Source organism: Microsporum canis, genomic scaffold, assembly GCF_000151145.1.
Source record: "Microsporum canis CBS 113480 supercont1.5 genomic scaffold, whole genome shotgun sequence".
Lineage (NCBI taxonomy): Eukaryota > Fungi > Ascomycota > Eurotiomycetes > Onygenales > Arthrodermataceae > Microsporum > Microsporum canis.
This window is the reverse complement of record NW_003299165.1, coordinates 361,948-379,987: the sequence shown is the minus strand read 5'-3', so window position 1 is coordinate 379,987 and position 18,040 is coordinate 361,948. Positions and strand designations below refer to the sequence as shown.

Below are 18,040 nucleotides of genomic sequence, written 5' to 3'. Positions count from 1 at the left end.
TACTAAACATTTGCACGATGCAATTCTTCACCGCACTCGCCGCGGTCGGTGCCCTCGTGGCTCCGGCCCTTGCTCTCCCAACCCAAGTGCCAGCAAACCAATCTCTCATTGACGTCCAGCTCAGTGCCACTGGCAACTCCATGATCAAGGCTGTCATCACCAACAAGGGTACCCGTGCCTTGAACTTGTTGAAGTTCAACACCATCATGGATGAGAACCCAACTGCCAAGGTTATGGTCTTCGACAAGAATGGTAAGATACTTTTAAGAATTCACATAAAATGTTGACGCTAACTTGCTTTATAAGGTGCTGAGGTTGAATTCACTGGCATGCTTCCCCGTTATGACATGAACTCCCTCTCTACCGACTACTTCGCTACTCTGGCTCCCCAGGCTAGCGTTGAGCACTCTTTCGACATTGCTGCCACCCACAACATCAAGGAGAGCGGCAAGTACACTCTCTCCGCCCACGGGCTCATCCCTACCGCTGAGGAGCACGGAACCACCATCACTGGACAAGCATTCTATGAGTCTAACACCCTCGAGATGGAAATTGATGCCTCCAAGGCTGCTATGGTCCCCAGGGCTTTCGAGGAGCTTGATGCCCACATTGTTGGAACCATTGACAAGCGCAGCGGAATAGTTACTTCCTCTTGCGATGCCTCTCAGCTCCGTATCGTCAAGCAGGCCCTTGCTAACTCCAGAATGCTTGCCCTCAACGCCGCTCGTGCTGCTTCCTCCAACCCCAGCAAGGTCCGGGAATACTTCGGTAGCAGCGACAGCAGCATCATGCAGAAGGTTGCCTCCCGCTTCCAGTCTGTTGCCCGTGAATCCACTGCCTCCGGCGGCCAGACTACCTACCATTGCACCGACAACCGTGGAAGCTGCAAGCCAGGTGTCCTTGCTTATACTCTCCCATCCACGAACACCGTCTACAACTGCCCAAGCTACTACCGTGAACCATCTCTCACCAAGCGCTGCCACGCCCAGGACCAGGCCACCACCACCCTCCATGAATTGACCCACAACCCAGTTGTTGTAAGCCCCTTCTGCAAGGATCTCGGATACGGATACAGACTCGCCACTGGTCTCCCAACCTCCAAGGCCATCCAGAACGCTGACAACTACGCCCTCTTTGCCAACGGTATGTTTCATCCCCCATAGTACTAGGTTTTTTGTTCTCCTGACTAACTGGTTTAATAGCTATCTACGCTGGATGCTAAAAGGCAATCCTTCGCTGGTAAATTACAGCTTATTAAAGCTCTAATAGAGGAAAGCAGTCCTGTTTTCTTTGTTCCTGTCTTTTATTCAAATGGTTAGCGAGACTGCCGGTTACCCGGTCTCCTTCACCACCCGTCCGCCGCTCTTCCTTTTCATGTATATAGATTCACTCCCTTAAAAGACCATAGATACTCCATAGTACAATCAAGTTTTCTGTGCTCTGATTTTCTGTTGCCTAACCAGATATTCAACTATTCACTCGAGGCATGCTTTGAACCGTGGAGGTTGCTTCGCTTCCCTGGAGATATAGCGCCGCTACCGACCACCTCTATGGCTAATCTTCAATTCTGATCATTTCGACATTTGTAAATTATTATTATTATTAGCTAGCTTCGTATATCTTGCAAAGTTATCAGAGTTAGACATCAAACAAAACTAAAAAGCAGGTGCATTTTTTTCAAGAACCACAAACTCATAGTTTGCAATACAGCATAGACTATCGTCCCATGGTTCTTGTAAGTTAAAAGGGCCCGAAGGGGTAAACGAACGAACAAATTACTTAATTACATATTAGCTAGCAAGAAGATTAACTAAATTACCAATCGCAGCTTTCAACAATCCTATTAAAGCTGCCTAGAAGCTTGGATTTCGTCACCAGGCCGATACCTCCAGGAAACCGAAATACTTCCCAAAAACTCGGTTCCAACCGAAAGTCATATTGGTATCATGTGGAAGGACAAACGCAGCAAAGCAAGTATACGAGCCCAGTGGGAAACATAGGAAAGTAAGATGTAAAGACAATCCATGGAATACGTTGATAGACGGCCACGAAACAATAGGCGACTAATCTGAGAATTGGTAACCTTAAACCGGTGCGCTAGTTCCTGGAATGGTCATCAGTCCATCGGCGAGCCCTGTCATCTTTGAGGGCATAACATGCGTGGGCTCCGGCATAGCCGCTGGTGCCACTGCCGGCCTGTTTTGATGCTGGGATAGAGGCTGGTTCTGCTGCTGTTGCTGCTGAACGCCACCCATGCCGGCGCGATTTCTATACTTTCGTTTGATAGTGTTTAGTCGCGGAAGACCGGTTGTTGGGGCAGCACTACCGATTCCAAACACAGGAGATTCCCATCTCTCGCCCTTTGCAGCAAGATCCTTGTACTCCGTTGCTTTGGCGGATATGCCACTTGGAAGAACGATATTTTTAAACATAGAATCGTATTGGCTGACGGCGATGTTGACCTTGGTATCCCGGGGAGCCTTTTGCTTCTTCTTAGCCTCCGCCTGTTGCTTGCGTGCATCCATTTGCGACTTGAGAGCATTGCTATAATGAGAATATGCGTTTCTCTTGTCATCTGGGTCGTTGCGTGACAACTCCATGGTGCGCTGTGCTTCCTGGTGGACTTGATAAGCAAACTTATCTGCTTTGGTAAAGTATTGCCGAATTTGCAATTCCAGGACCTTCTGAATAGCTGGTCGAACCAGTGACAAAAGCAAAGGCTTGAACAAAGTAAATAGCGTCTTGTGCTTGGACTTCTTTAGCCTGATATCCAGATTTTTAATGTTGACGAGGACTTTGTCAGCCTTAATAAAATGTTGTTTATCCTTGCTCTGTGCCGAAGAGCCCATGATCTTGAAGCTGAATCCATCTCCTCCCAAGAAAATATCCATAACACCAGTGTCTGAGACATGTGGGAAGCCCTTTTTCTTCTTGATGTAATAGCTTACATCTAAGTGAAACTCATTAGTGAGGTTGTTTAAAATAGTATAGAACATAAGGATATGTCTTACCTCTCCAATCAGTTTGAATGCCAGTGGCGGAGATCATAGCCTGGAACCAGGTATTAGCAGCTACATATTAAGTTTCTAGGAAGAGGAAAACGTCAAGATATCTACCTTATTGTCGTTGTGGTTGCCAATATTCTTTCTGCCCCATCTCCAGTAGTTGTCACTGCTGAACTCCATGATATTGGGCATGAGATTATCACATTGAATGGCCAAATTTTCAATGACCTATTGTATGTTAGAAATAGCCAAGGAAACTTGTGTCACTTTTAGCGGTTTAGTTATACATACCACGTCGACCATCGGATCAGATACCTCAATTCGAGGAAGAGGGATATATCGGAGATTTGTGAATATTCCTGGAAGGACAGTATTCGCAAAGTCCTTCAATAGAGCTTTCTGGAAGACAACATTTCCGCTGGTATCATGGCCAAGATGATCGAAGAATTTTTTCAATGATTGTCCGAATTCTCTATTTAATGGGTCCTCATCAAACTGGTTTGCCAGGAATTTACCTTCCTCGACAACTTCATCAGTATCTTTCTTGTAGCGCTTGGTGAGCAAGAACCGTCCCTCATCGTAGAGCCTGTTCCATTCCGCAGTCGATTCGTCCCGTAAGACGTAGCCTTGCTCTTTGAGACATTTCCTGCCGTCATGTTAGCATGTTCTCCTTAAGGAATTTCTCGGTTAACCCTAGTGAAGAGGCGGTATACCGAGTAAAAGTATCCACGTTTCGGAACCAATCCCTAAGTCGAGGGTCTCTGTCTGCATTCCTGTAGAATTTCTTAATAGCATCAAAGAGGTCATCAGTAGAGGTAGAGTTCGCAAATCGCTCGATAACAGTCTTTAGGCGTGTCAGTGAATCATTATGTTCGGTCAAGAATCCTATTAACATACTCTAAGGTTAGATTCCAATTTCTCCATATCCGAATGATCTCTTGCACCTTTCAAAGTTCCTGCTCCTTGCTTGGACAGGTTTCTAGTGCGTTGGCTGTACCCTTCCGCAATTGATAAAAGAGTTTCGATGGCTTGCTGATCTACAGAGCGCATTAGACTATTGTGATGGGAATGAAGAGCCGAGGAGGATACTCACAATCAGCATGTCCTTGAATCTCAACAATCATTTTCTTGATGCGCCAAATTGTTTGCTCCCGACGCTCTGGGGGCATCTTTTCGGCAAGGAATTTCTTGGTGCGTTCTGTTGCTTCCCTGGAACGTTGCTTGGCTTTGGAGGCAGCCTGGTCTGTAAGCTCTGCGGGATCAGTGGCAGCCTCAGAAGTGCCAGCCTGATGACTAGTTCCAACACCGTCAACGCCATTAACACCATTAACTCCGTTCGTAGCATGGGTCCCGTTGGTCCCGTTGAGGTTTCCTTGAGCCTTGTCCGTTTTCGTTTTATTTTTAAAACGTGACATAAAGGCATCCTTCGACATATCAGGGGAGTCGTGCCATACGTTATCTTCAGCGGGCTTATCGATCTGGGCCATATGCTCCTCTGATGGCCTCAAGGCCCCAGCAGCTTTCTGAGCTGAGTCGCTAGCGATATCGCGTATCAGGAGTGTTGCATCCTGCACTGTGACCGTATGAGTATTGCAACTATTGTAGATTTCATGGATATTGTAATGAACTTACATAGTTTCCTAAATTGGCCATTGGTTATCAGTAGGGTACCAAGCGTCTTCAGACCAGCAGCAGTTTGTTGGGCATTTTGTTTGGCAGCAGCCTTTTCACCGGAAGTATCTGGGGCTTGAACATCCGGACTCTTGAAATGTTCGGCGTCCCAGATGAACTCTTGGATCATATTGCCATCGTTCTTGACCAGAACGAGATTCCTCGCACTGATTATCACATGACGTAGGTCTTCAATAATCCGTCGAGTTTCAGCTGAAAGCTCAGATGATGGGCTGGCCAGCGACTTTGAGGCCAGGAGGCTGTTTAAAGCAACATCGATTTGCTTGTTCTGTTAAGCAAGGTAGTTAGTAGTGAGCAGAAGAAGTTTTAGTATTGGGATTAAGGAGCTCACCGAAGGAGCTTTGCCATTAGCGAAAGCTGGTTACATTGGTCTCTATGTTAGCAAGGCTTCATTTCTAGGCGTGCTCAATTGGTATTATGAAAGAACAAACCCGAGTAAATGCCATAATACTGCAGCTTTTCATTGATATCCTATTATATCCTGTTAGACATTGTTCAAGTCATCTTGTGGGATCGTCCCGTCCACTTACCTTGTCTCTCTGCTCCGGGTTCACCGGAGTGTTCACTACTGCTTTGCTACTAGGCATGGCGACGAGCTAACACGAGCACATCTAGAGGATATTGCCTGAGCGAAGAATTGAAAATTCTGCAATACCGATATATATTAGGGATATGAGCAAGTGTGGGAAAACGTGATCAAGTCCAATTGATGCACCCAAAGCCTCGGACAATGCTTTTAAAGGACGGACGGAAGGGATGGCGACTCCACCGCTTTTAAAAGAGAGAGGAGCTGGTCAATTGACTACGCACCTTGGAGGGGCCAAAAATCCACTATTCCCAATAACAGACGTTGTAGGTACGAAAAGATAAATCGAGGAGAAGAATCGCATGGGAGGTCGATATATCCCTGAATCTTGGTTATCCCTTGACGTCATCCCCTTGCCGTTCCATCCTGGCACCGATTACAGACGCATTTTCGCCTTCAGATTGCCATCTAGCCACAGAGCGTAACGTTTCACGGGCAGATCAACAACAATCCTGCTCGGGTGGCCAATTATCGACAAATGGCACGAAAGGTATACCCTGTGGAACTTGTTTTTGTCCCGTATGCATATCGGTGCAAGCTGTCGATAGTTCTCCACTATGATGCGGTATTGCTGGCCTTGGTCGTGAAAGCTGCCTATTCGTTACGTCATGAAAAAGGCTTTTTTAACACGCACAGCCTGGTAGAACCGCAATCGAGAAGTGGTGCTATGTAGAGTTCAGTTCATCCCTGCAGCCGAAATAAGAGGCCCTTCCGGCAATTTGATCCAGTCTTTCTAGGCTGTTCTCGTGAACACATTCGTAAACCGGTGAGGTACCGGATGTGAAATTCAGATGAAGGTGGACGCTGGGGAAACGGAAAGTTACATGCTTATATAATTAACATTACATAACACACCTTAAACGGGCGTCTGTTATTTGTCACGTGCTTTCGTGGGATCCATGAGACGCGCGCGTACTATGTAGTGAACAACTTCTCGCTTGTGGGGCTGAAAACGGCATCAAAATACATGATATACGATATATGATACATACAAGATAGCCGCCCTTGTCCTTCACAATGGGCAGCTCTAATAAGGCTAGGCGGCCTCGGAAACGGCAGACCACCTTGTCATTTGCTCCTGTTGCTTCGTCGCCTGCATCTGAACGAAGCCCTGTTCGTCTACGATATCAGAGCCCTCACTCGAAAAAGCCATCACTTGCAGAAGAAAAACCAGCTACTACCGCTCAGACGAAACCAAAGCAACCGTCTATATTTGTCTCGTCTGATGAAGAACTTATTGGGGCCTCTTCTGGTATCAAACCGATAATGATGAAACGAGCAATTTCGGATGTTGATGCACCTAGCTCTGGGGAGAGTGATGATGTTATCTCTACTTCACCTGTGAAACGTAGAAGAACAACCGTACAGGTTGTTATTCCTCAAGCACCAGACGTTAGTGACCAGGTCAAAATAAAACATGATTCCGATTCTGATTCCGATATCATTCGCTCATCCCCTATACGGCAACGGAGAAAGATTTTCAAGAGCCGGGCTAAAAGAGAGTCTCATGAAGGAGGGTTAGAAAACAGTAAATCTGCATGGAGGGGTAACAGCAAGTCAAGGCAGCATAAAATTGATTTGGAGGAAGACCTTGAAGAACTTCGAGATTCTGGTAAGGAAAACCTTCGCCATTACCTGCTCAGGCTAGATACCCTATGGTGGCTTACAAGGGGGCTTAATGATATCATTACCTTTCTACGCTATGGCACCTAACAGGGCATGTCTGGGATATACGAAAGACTATGTTTATTCTATGCTTTGGTAGCCAGAAAAGCTATGGTAAAGACCTCACTTTTGTTGGCCATTTTCTAACTGGACTCTAGATATAATTGAAGGTCGGACAAGGGGTACACCGACCATGTCAGCTGCTAAGGCAAAGCGCCAACAGCAGCTAGATCTCCTTAAACGTCGGCGTGCGGGAGACAAAAAGTCCAAGTTGGTAGACGCCTTGGTCAGAGATGGTGACGAGGGAGGAAAACCTACCCCAGATAACAGTTCTGATATCTCAGATGGATCGAAGGGCACTGAGAGTTTTGAAGACTCTTCTTCAGCAGATGCTTCACAACCAGACGTTGATAGTGATGCTGAGCCTTCTCTTCCTGAGGACCTTGACAAATACGATGCCGATTTTGTTCTGGATGATGACGATGATGAATTAGGTGTGCCAGCAGACGAAATTGAAGTTCCGTTTGAATTTACCAGACATCGATATAAGAGGCTCAAAGACCATTTTAAGGACGTAATTGAATGGATGGTGCACAACAAAATCAACCCAGCGTTCCGCCGGGATGATGCCGTCTATGAAATGGCATTTAGAAAAGTGAAAGATGAAGTAACAGGATTGGCTGGCTCCCAGTTCGTATCTTCTGTCTGGAATAAGGGATTCTTAGGTGCCCTCAAAGCTAGGCCACGGATAGTAGTACTTCCCTACCCCATTACAGAAGGCCATCCATGCGATGCATGCAACAGATCGAAGCATCCAGCTTCGTATGATATCAGATTGATGGACTCCCGTATAGTCCAGAAACCCTAGAGCCCATTCATGGAGACGACAGCAGTGAAGAACAAGACTTAGAGGAGGACCGCGACAACGTTGATTACGAGGGAAATGTGATACCAAATGAGGATACACACTTTTATCTGGGAAGGTATGTTAAAGACCCATATGTCGTTTTTGATGACAGCTTGAGTATTAACCTACTATCCTGCGTACTTCTACAGACACTGCAAGTCAAAAGCATCCATGGCCCATACTCTAATGCATTGGCGCTATCATCTTAACGAATGGGTAATTGGCTATTTAGAAAGAATAGGCATCTTGGAGGATAGTGAAATCCTAAAACGAGAACACTGGATCCAGAAAAAACGTACAAAATATGCTAACGAGGTTGTTGATACCATGGGAGAGGCTGGAGAGATAGATCGATTATGGAGAGACTTCAATCTCAACCTCAAGACTGCACGGGCTTCAACAGTATGTGACTATTTATTTCTTCTTCGGCCTATCTCTTAAACTATTAGCTTTGTTAACTATGCTAACCCTCATATAGACAACCACCTCTCGATGGTAAACCACTGGGGACTCCTTCATCCAAAGTAGCACCGTGGTATTAGTTACTATTCCTCCCAACCTATTGGATTCGGTGTGAATGACAAATGATGCTAGTATTGATTTGTATCTCCTCCAATATCTAGCTCATCCCTCCTATAGTGCCAATTACCCATAGAAAAGAACGTTATAATCAAACTCTAGAACAGAGTAACGAAGCAAAGGCTTAACGTTACATATTCAGCGACGACTAGAATGCCTCTTTATGATGCTATTTCGCGAGACACCCAAGAGCTTTTGGCATAGCCATTCAAGTGTTAATACAATGCCTTTGACAATAGTTTTAAAGTACAGAAAAAGGAAAGTAGATGCCAGTCACCGATATAAAGTACATATGTAAATACTAAAGGAGAAGAGAAGACCGACAAAGGGGGGGGGGGGGGGGGGGGGGGGGGAAACGTATATGTAGGCGATGATATCAGAGGCATCAAGAAAGACACAAAAGTGCTGAGCCCCTACAGAAAAACAATCCAACAACCAGGGAAATGATATTTTTGTCGCTTTCTCAGATTCATTCGTAGTAGCCGCCTATCCCACGGAACCCAATTCATATCCCATATCCTGTGGGGCTGAAATCCACCAGTAGATATCAATATTGCATGATTCGTGTAAAATCTTGATAAACTAATAGATCCAAGAGCAAGTCAATGATGCTTTATGCTTACCGGACACGTCGGGAACATTGATCTATCGTTTTTCGCACTCGCCCACAGTTATCTTGTCATAACGTGTAAGTTTACAAGGCAGGTTTAGCCTCCAGAGCAGCAGAATCGGGAGCGGTAAGAGCGCTTGTGGCACCGGGAGTCAACATCTGGGGAAATAAAAAATTTTTAGTCAGAAGATCGTAGATTTAAGTGAGAACAAGAAAAGGAGAGAAAAAAAGCAATCCGGAATTGTCTGAAAGGAAATAAACTGCGCAACACAAACCTCATTAGCTCCTTTAATCATCCCTTGCTCCCTTTCCATCTGAACATATTGTTGCTCTTCGGCTAATGCAAGGGCCCATGGGACACCGAGCAAGAATGCACTTGTGCTTACAATCCACAGAGCAGAGCCGCCGAAAGAAACGGTTGATTTCGCAAAGGATGAGAGCGATGAGAAGGCATTGCTAATCTTGTGTCTGGATTGGGCTGGGATAATGTCTTGTAGAGCGCAAATTCGCTCGTACAGTGTCTCGTTGTCGAGATTGTTATCGAATGAGTCTGTAGAGATTTCGGATTCTATCATGTTAAGTTTAGTTAGAAAATGTAATGTTATACCCAACATATTGAGCTCATGGTCTGTGGTTTGAAGGCAGGGTATAATAGAGGCGATGGTTTTTCCCTTCCCAATATATTGAATGTCCACGCCTGGTTGCAGGGAAACATCAACCACTAAATAAACATTAAGGGGCTTGAATGCATACCAGTATCAGTGTAATCGTCATCTTCATCCTCACTCAATAACAGAGCGTCCGACTTTGTCGACGTTGGCTTTTCTTTGAAATGCTCATCTTCGACTTCGGTGAGTTTGACCATTGTGATTGATTAAAATGGGATGCAAATATAAGCTGGGCGTAGAGAATAAAAGTGATCCCAGCTTTGAATGTCGTGTCAAATAATGAAGATGGATTGATGGTTTGGTCAAGGGAGTTTTTTCCTTCTGATCTTTGATCTTCGAAAGAACAAAAGTTCATCCAAACTTTTTTCTTTGTTGGAACCTTGAAGCTTACGTAAGCTATCGTGATCTTCGAGCTGCCCACCAGATAAGCTGGACTTCATCCTCAGCCATTATTGACACGGCACAGCCTGATGAAGAGAAGTATTTTACAAGCAGACAGGTTCATCTTAGGGCAGTCCGTGAGAATAAGTTGAGCAGATTCTCTTTTATATTACTCAATGGTCTATTATATAAACTGAAGCTCATCAATTTTAACTAGTTAGACTCCTTGCAAGGTCCATACCGCGATCAAACTCCATACACAACAAGGAATCATGGCTACACAAACCGAATCTGAATCGGCCGAGCATATCATTCCCTTCCCAGAGCCGACCGTCATTCCCCCTCGAAGCAATCACACTCACACTATCATACTTCTCCATGGTCGAGGTAGTAACGGTCGTGACTTCGGTGCTGAGATAATCACCACAATCCTATCTGCTCCAGGTGCCGATAATACTCTCCCCAAACGCTTCCCTGGCCTCAAGTTTATATTTCCTTCCGCAAAAATATCCTATTCAGCTCAATGGGATATACATCTTGCGCAGTGGTTTGACCGTGGCCCAATTGGTTCAACAGCCAAAGAACATAATGATTTACTCTACGCAGGGCTACGAGAGTCAACGCGGTATCTACGGACAATAATCGACTCTGAAGTTGAGCTTGTTGGCGCGAGCAACGTTATTATTGGAGGGCTGAGCCAAGGTTGTGCGCAGTCACTTCATATTTTACTCAGCTATGCAAATGATGAGCATCGCGCCTTGGGTGGACTGGTGGGTATGAGCGGATGGCTACCATTTAAAGAACAAATAGCTGGATTTATCCGGAGAGACCAAGGAACACAAGAAGGAGAAAATGAGGAAGCCAAATCGGATAAGGGGTCCCCGCGCTCTGCAGCTCTGCAAGCTATGAATTATGTTTGTCAATCAGTTTTGGGCCTACCCCCTATTCCAGCAGAAGCTGCGGAAGCTGCTCTGTCTACCCCAGTATGGCTTGCCCATGGGGGCATGGACAAGACTGTGAAACCAGAACTGGGGGAGGCGGCGGCACAAACGCTTGAACAACTTGGCTGGGATGTGACCTGGATGTTTTATGACGAGCTTGAGCACTGGTTCGCTCCAATGGAGCTGGAGGACATGGCTATCTTTTTGAGCACAAGAGTTGACATACCCGAGGCAGGTCAGTAATATCAGTATTGACGAAGGGAATTTATGAATGATATGAGACAATGTAGTTATGATATTGGGGGCCCCCTTATATTTCTTTGAATACATATCTAGATATTTGTTCATAATGTTATTATTACACCATCCAACCTATCTTAATAATACACAGTTCTCTAAAATCCAAAAAAAAAGCCAAGGTAATCGATCCGAAATGGATCTTAATGCTTTTGAAATAACTTCAATCATGACTATGCTCGGCCTAGTCCCCACTTGGCGATTCGTTGCTGAATCTCACCCCACTGTAATGGCGCGAGTTTGACACCTTCCATTTCGCCTTCTTGGATAACGACGGTAGGTCGGCCGGTGCCCTGACCGGGGTTTTGTACTAGGCCACCGAAGACTTGCTTAGCAACACGTCTTAGGTCGTCAACTGTAAGGGATTCGATCTGCTTGCACATTTCTTGGACACCAATCTTGCGGCCGTGGACTTGGACTTGTCGACCTAGATCTTCAAGCTCAACCATGCGCGATTCCAGATTCATCAGCAATGATGAGCGAAGCTGGTTCTTTGCGCGGTTGACTTCTTGTATCTGTAGACCAGAATAGCCAGAGTCAAGGGTCAAAGCCTGGAGCTCGCGGCACATCACCTCAAGCATATTGGCTACGCTATTGGGCACGCAGGAGGCGGAGATTCCAAACAGGCCACTATCAGTATAGCTGAGGTTGAAAGCCATGCAACTTTCTACCCAGCCATGTTGGTTCAGGACGTTGGTGTATAGTCGTGAGTACATTCCTTTGCCGGGACCACCGGCTGAGAATGATCCACCACCACCGAGCAAGGTTTGAAGGGTTGCTAGGGCATATATATCTGGAGAAGAGATGGGAAGAGCCTCGAAGGCAAGATGAATATGGCTGAGACGAGGCAGGGCGGGGTTGGCTGGAGGAGGAATGCGCGGGAGAGACATGAAGCCACCGGTATAATATGAAGGTTTGCTCATATCGATCATATCTGTCTGAAGAAGGGACGGGTTCAGCGGGGATACGGTTGCTTGGTTTGCGGCGGACGTAGATAGATTCTTGAAGAATGGGACCTTGGAGAAGAGGCCTGGGGAGGATGGAGAGGAAGGAGGAGTTGATGAAGGCGAATGCGCGGCTGAGGAATTAGGTGTCTCTGCGGGAGTTGTAGAAGACGGTGAGAAGGCTGGGAATGTCGACACCTCCTCTTCACCATGTACAGACGTGTTTGACCCGGATTGAACTAAAAGGGGAGATTTCTGATTCTTCATATCCCCAAAGAATTGCTCTGTCATCCTTACAGCGTCGGCATGGGGGACTCCAGCAAAGGCAACTACCATCTTATCCGGGTTAAAGAATGCAGTCCGATACTTGTCCACGGTCGACTTGTTAATCTGATCCAGCCTCTCTCGTGGGCAGAGCAAGGGGTTCCCCAGAGTATTATCCTTATAAGCAGCCATATTCACCAGTTCCGGCAATATCATCTCTGGCTTTGCCCAAAGCTCTGTGATTTCATACTCAGCTACAGCCAACTGTTGTGCTACCTCTTCCTCTGTGATTAATGGGTCTCGGATTGTTTCCGCTAATAGGCCAAGGGTTGTAGGCACGGTCGAATTGAAGCTGGCAGACTGGTACATGAGGGACTCTCGTGATGAAGCGCATTGTATATTCCCTCCCAAACTCTCTAGGGATTCGAGCATTTGGTCTGCATTCCGTTTCGATGTTGATTTGAAGGCTAGTCTGTCGACAATATGGCTTACACCACGTAGCTCATTGTTTTCGTATCTCGACCCAGCGTCAATGTAGACACCAACGCCGGCAAAGGGCCCGGGAAGAGACTCAGTTGCGACGCGTAGACCATTGCTGAGAGTCGTTATCTGGTCTAGTTCGACGGGATCCTGTTGCACAATTCATGTGTTAAAAAAATGCCTTCTATGACAGTAGAAATAGAATTATACATGCCTTAGTCTCTGGCAGTCGAGCAGTTGCAAAACTCCTAGGAATAAGACGCGGTATGCAGGGCTTCTTAAACCTGCCTACTCTCAACGGCAATCGATGCATACTGGAGGGCGAGCTGGTTTTTTGTATTATGGGGACGGTTGATACAAGATGTTGAAAACTATTTTCTGGTGTTGCTGGATCAGATAAAAACCAAAGCTTGGCGCCGGACGGTTAGCGTCATCAACTTTTTAACATTATTTTTATTATCAGATGAACAACATGGAATGAACACACGACATGACCCATTAATATGATAATATTAAAACCGAAAGCGGTATAGATATATACCATCTAGTCTACGTCAAGTAAATAAATCTAGTGCTCATTAGACCATTTGCGGTACCAGTCCAAACAGGCGGCGTTGGCAACACTGGCGCCTGTCTTGATGTTGAGCCCGCACAGAATCTGCTTCACTGCATTCTCGACCTTTTTACCGTTGGATGTGACGGGTATCTCGGGACAAGAATCTACTATCGCCGGGACATGCCTAGCGCTCAGTTCCTTGCGAATGGCGGCTTGTATGCGAGTGATAAGATCCTGTGAGAGGCTCTTTGGCTCTTCGAGGACAATAGGCGTTGATGTGCCCGAGGAGGCTGGGGTTGAGCCCATTAATTTCACGAATAATACTACTGTTTCGTCAGTTTCGATTCCTTCACGTCTCCGGCCGATGCAGAGAGAATCTTCGATCTCGTCTGCGAAATGCTTAAGAATAACATTATATATCTCTGCGCTTCCGAAACGGACGCCGGCAGGCTTCAGCACCCCGTCACTGCGTCCTAGCATGGCCAACCCACCGGTCTCGGGGTTTATGCGGACGAAGTCTCCGTGGTGCCAGACTTTCGGACCAAAGGTTTCAAAGTAGCTGGATCGGTATTTCTCGGCACCAACAGGACCAGGAGGCCAGAACATGACTGGCTGTGAAGGGAAAGCCTTAAGACAGACAAGGTCTCCAGCATCGTCGGAGGCACCGATGTCGTTTCCGGCGTAGTCGAAGACAGAAACCGCCATTCCGAGGCCACAGCATTGAATTTCACCCCGGTGAACGGGCAGAATGGGGCAACAGGCACCAAAAAGGGAAATGATGTCTGTTCCTCCGGTGATGGAGCCTAGCATTACGTCTGGGTGAATCGAGGAATAGACATAGTCGAATGTTGATGGGGCAAGGGAAGACCCGGTGCTAAATATGGCTCTCAGGCTCTTGAGAGTGACGGGTTTAAAGGGGTGTTCTCTGGGGTTCAGAGAGTTCTGCTCCAGTACTGATAGGTATTTGGCGGAAGTTCCAAAGTGGGTGATCTGGAGTTCGTCAATCAGACGGGGCATTGCCATGTCTCCCTTGCCGTTTTCAGGGTCAAGAGGACGGAACGGAGATCCATCGTAGAGAACTATGCTGGTTCCGCTGGCGAGGCCGGAAACAAGCCAGTGCCACATCATCCATGTCGTGGTTGTGAAGTAGAACATGCGATCACCAGGGCGCATATCACAGTGAAGAACGTGCTCTTTCTTATGCTGTATCAAAGTGCCGAGAGCTCCGTGGACGATGGGCTTGGGGGCGCCAGTTGTGCCTGAGGAATATAGGATGTACACGGGATGGTCTGGCGGCAGATACTTGAAGTCCAATGGCTTCGACATGGCCTGCGCAGAAGAGAGGAAGTCCTGCAGTGTCACACTCTTCCCCTTTGGAGGCCTAACGGCCGAAATGTCAAATGGGTAGTCCTTGACGGCATTGATAACGATGGCCAGGTCCAGACATTCCAAGTTGGCTGTAACCTCGGCCACCTTTGACTGAGTTGGGTGAACTTTGCCATTGTACGCAGCTCCGTTATCCACGAAGAGCACTTTGGGTTCAATCTGCCGCAATCTCTCCAAGACCGCATGCACACCAGTATCGGTCGAGACACCACTCCACAATGCGCCAAGCGAAGTGACCGCCAACATGGCAATCAGGGTATTAGCATGATTGCCTACAAATCCTGCAACACGGTCTCCCTCTGTAACACCAACTGTTTCCAAAGCAAGTGCGCAGACACGAACTCGCTCTCGGAGGCTCTTCCACGAGATGCTCTCGCGGGTGGACTCTGTAGCAGCTATGACAGCAATCTCGTCCTCATTCGGATTGCAGGCAGGGAAGAGCAAGTTCTCTGCGAAATTGAGCAACGAGCCTGGAAAGAAGGACGGACGGGGAAACAGAGGAGCGTTCTCATCGAATACCTTGAAGCAAAAAAAAAAAAAAATAATCAGCTTTCTTTTTCCTCCCCATCATCGCGATGGCGGGGCAAAATGCGCAAATCCGCCAGCAGAACGCCAGCAGCGCCCTCCAGAGAGCACAATTGATCTGAATTAAGCAACTGCTTGGGGTATTAGGAACATACGCTGTCATAGGTCTTGTGCGCCTTGATGCCGGTGTAATGCCATATCTCCTCCCAGAAGAGGGCGGGACTGCGAATGCTCCATTCCCGCAAATCGTGATAGTCCTGCAGCGAAAGGCCGTGTTTCTGGATTATGCGGTTCTTGAATTGATAAATCTGCGTCGACTCAGGGTTCGACGGCCTCCAGAGCTCCTTGGGCTCCATCAAATGGCCATTGCCGTTGGTCTCTGGCTGATCCATGAACGGCATCGCGATAAGATGGATGATAAGATCTGTTGGAGCAAGATAAAGAGTCTGAATGAGCAGCTCTAGGTATTTTCTTCGCCTCTCTCTCTCTCACTCTCTCTATATATATACCACCCTCGTGTATATATAAGAATTTACCTCCCTTGCAACTTTCGTCCCCAACGCTTTCCAGGATGTGACAACTTTTTTTTTTTTCAATAGAAAAATATCCGATCGCAAAAAGAAGTAAAATCCCTGGCCGCCTGGAAGGTTTTCCGCTGCCGAGGCGCCGTTTGCCTTGCAGATGCTTAGCTAAGCAGGCACTCGGCCTAAAAGCGCCGACGGGAAATACCAAAAGCGGAATTACAGCGGAAGGCAAACCAAGCAAACTTCCACATGCGGTCAGGCACCGTTATTTATGCTGAGCTGAGCAGCGGCGTAAACGAGCCGATACGGTAATTACAGCTACCTTGCCGATCTTTACCACTTCTCCTCAGTTACCATTGGTTTACTCTCTTAGTAAGCGTACTGTATTGTCACCTGATGGATTGCAGGCCGTATCTACCGGTAATATTACGATAAGATAAACGCGCAAATTTCAATAATCTGATACGCTAAAAGAACGGGAAAAATACAAAATATACGCACTTTTTGGCAGGTAAAAACCGTAAAATTAAAATTACGAAAACCCTTTCTTGTCTTTTGCCCCCTTTTGGGAGCATCCAAGGCCAAAAAGAAGTATATAACAACGACTTCGACTTCACAACGCCAAAGACAACAGATCATCCCTCTGCCTGCTTTTCTCCAAGGCTCTGCTGGCCGCCATGAGCACTTCCGCAGCTCGCCTGTAGCTGGTCTTGATGCCATTGAACTCACGGGCCAACAGCTGAAACTACTCTGCAGTGAGCTAGCTACTATAATCCCGGCCCGCTCGGAGCCTCTCCTGAAGGGTGCGTCCTGGCAATATTATTATCCCCTGATGGCCCAGGAAGACAATTCCACTTCAGCTGGCTTTCTTCTTATTGTTTCCTGCCTTGAGAAATCGACGTTTGCTGACCTTTGGCCGCTCCTTCTAGCGCTACAGTGACTCTGGTCATCGCCGTTGCCCCCTGTATTCAATTTTGGTTGCAACATATAAATTCTCCGTAATAAGACGAGAAGACGAGAGAAGAAAATCTCCATACCATCCTTGATAGAAACACCAGCGCCCTAGCGATATCATACAACCTGAGAGAACCTAAGCTCGCCCACGCTTCGTACACGCCACTTTGAGATGCCGCGTCAACCTACAGACTCACCCTCAGCCAACCTATCTGACCTGCCTCCTATTCCTCCAGCTACCGGGAGAGACGGGCCCATCTCTGCACGACCTACGGCCTCGAAACCTAGCAGGTTCAGTCAGTTATTTTCTACCTCTCCCAAGGCGGCAAAGACGGCCTCGACAGACCAGCCTATATCACAGCCCCTACCTATGATCTCTGTCTCCGGTGCAACCACAGACGGCACCACCATGGATTCCGCTCCTAAGACGATCTTTGAACCCCCTTCCGCCGAGGATGCTCGACGTATAGCCCGACAGCATGCCCAGTTCGGCCCTCTCGGCCACCCTTCTCATCGATACGTCTCCAAGCACTACGGGGGCCAATTTCCTGAACCAGTGATGGACGAACCCCCTTACTATTACCTTCTCACAACCTACATCAGCTACCTTATCCTAATAGCATTCGGACATGTGCGTGATTTCTTTGGCAAGCGTTTTCAGAGCGAGAATTACAGGCATCTGAAGCCACAGAACGGCTACGCAGCGCTGAACAGCGATTTTGATAACTTTTACGTACGCCGTTTGAAGCTAAGAATCAATGACTGCTTCGAAAGACCTGTCACGGGTGTGCCGGGAAGGTTTATTACCTTGATTGACCGTGTCAGTGATGACCATAACCGTCACTTCCGGTTCACTGGTACTTATACCGACACTTTGAACATGAGCTCGTATAACTACCTTGGTTTTGCCCAATCTGAGGGTCCATGTGCGGATGCCGTGGAGGAGACCATCAGGAAATACGGAATAAGTGCCGTCAGCACCAGAAGTGAAGTCGGCACCCAGGACCTTCACCTCGAGGTTGAAGACCTCGTTGCTAAATTCGTTGGGAAAGAATCGACCATGCTTTTCTCCATGG

At 47.1% G+C, this 18,040-nt stretch overlaps 8 protein-coding genes across 8 annotated transcripts in view; 4 read left to right on the top strand and 4 right to left on the bottom strand.

The window, feature by feature from the left end:
* Positions 1-17: 17 nt before the first annotated feature.
* On the top strand, positions 18-1,319 carry MCYG_05201 (metalloproteinase; the record flags this gene model as incomplete). The annotated part of the gene is made up of 3 exons (XM_002845286.1): positions 18-252; positions 307-1,143; positions 1,270-1,319. The coding sequence occupies 3 exons, from the start codon at positions 18-20 to the stop codon at positions 1,317-1,319; spliced, it is 1,122 nt and encodes a 373-aa protein (XP_002845332.1).
* Positions 1,320-2,084: 765 nt separating this feature from the next.
* Positions 2,085-5,284, bottom strand: MCYG_05200 (conserved hypothetical protein; the record flags this gene model as incomplete). The annotated part of the gene is made up of 11 exons (XM_002845285.1): positions 2,085-2,950; positions 3,012-3,051; positions 3,117-3,233; positions 3,297-3,651; positions 3,719-3,849; positions 3,903-4,042; positions 4,099-4,578; positions 4,638-4,965; positions 5,029-5,054; positions 5,129-5,168; positions 5,228-5,284. The coding sequence occupies 11 exons, from the start codon at positions 5,282-5,284 to the stop codon at positions 2,085-2,087; spliced, it is 2,580 nt and encodes an 859-aa protein (XP_002845331.1).
* Positions 5,285-6,300: 1,016 nt separating this feature from the next.
* MCYG_05199 (conserved hypothetical protein) lies at positions 6,301-8,562 on the top strand (the record flags this gene model as incomplete). Its single annotated transcript, XM_002845284.1, has 4 exons — positions 6,301-6,895; positions 7,107-7,770; positions 8,005-8,257; positions 8,479-8,562. 4 exons carry the CDS (start codon positions 6,301-6,303, stop codon positions 8,560-8,562), a joined length of 1,596 nt encoding a protein of 531 aa, XP_002845330.1.
* Positions 8,563-9,128: 566 nt separating this feature from the next.
* On the bottom strand, positions 9,129-9,909 carry MCYG_05198 (mitochondrial import receptor subunit tom22; the record flags this gene model as incomplete). The annotated part of the gene is made up of 3 exons (XM_002845283.1): positions 9,129-9,203; positions 9,320-9,612; positions 9,798-9,909. The coding sequence occupies 3 exons, from the start codon at positions 9,907-9,909 to the stop codon at positions 9,129-9,131; spliced, it is 480 nt and encodes a 159-aa protein (XP_002845329.1).
* Positions 9,910-10,365: 456 nt separating this feature from the next.
* Positions 10,366-11,277, top strand: MCYG_05197 (conserved hypothetical protein; the record flags this gene model as incomplete). Its single annotated transcript, XM_002845282.1, has 1 exon — positions 10,366-11,277. One exon carries the CDS (start codon positions 10,366-10,368, stop codon positions 11,275-11,277), a length of 912 nt encoding a protein of 303 aa, XP_002845328.1.
* Positions 11,278-11,504: 227 nt separating this feature from the next.
* On the bottom strand, positions 11,505-13,332 carry MCYG_05196 (mitochondrial-processing peptidase subunit alpha; the record flags this gene model as incomplete). The annotated part of the gene is made up of 2 exons (XM_002845281.1): positions 11,505-13,169; positions 13,234-13,332. 2 exons carry the CDS (start codon positions 13,330-13,332, stop codon positions 11,505-11,507), a joined length of 1,764 nt encoding a protein of 587 aa, XP_002845327.1.
* A 255-nt stretch (positions 13,333-13,587) lies between these two features.
* Positions 13,588-15,887, bottom strand: MCYG_05195 (acetoacetyl-coenzyme A synthetase; the record flags this gene model as incomplete). Its single annotated transcript, XM_002845280.1, has 2 exons — positions 13,588-15,480; positions 15,642-15,887. The coding sequence occupies 2 exons, from the start codon at positions 15,885-15,887 to the stop codon at positions 13,588-13,590; spliced, it is 2,139 nt and encodes a 712-aa protein (XP_002845326.1).
* A 1,249-nt stretch (positions 15,888-17,136) lies between these two features.
* The window catches only part of MCYG_05194 (serine palmitoyltransferase 2), a gene marked incomplete at both ends in the record, with an annotated part of 1,997 nt that continues 1,093 nt past the window's right edge, over positions 17,137-18,040 (top strand). The window contains one exon of the mRNA XM_002845279.1: positions 17,137-18,006. Coding sequence (XP_002845325.1) covers positions 17,137-18,006 — 870 coding nt within the window. The remainder of the gene's footprint in view (positions 18,007-18,040) is intronic.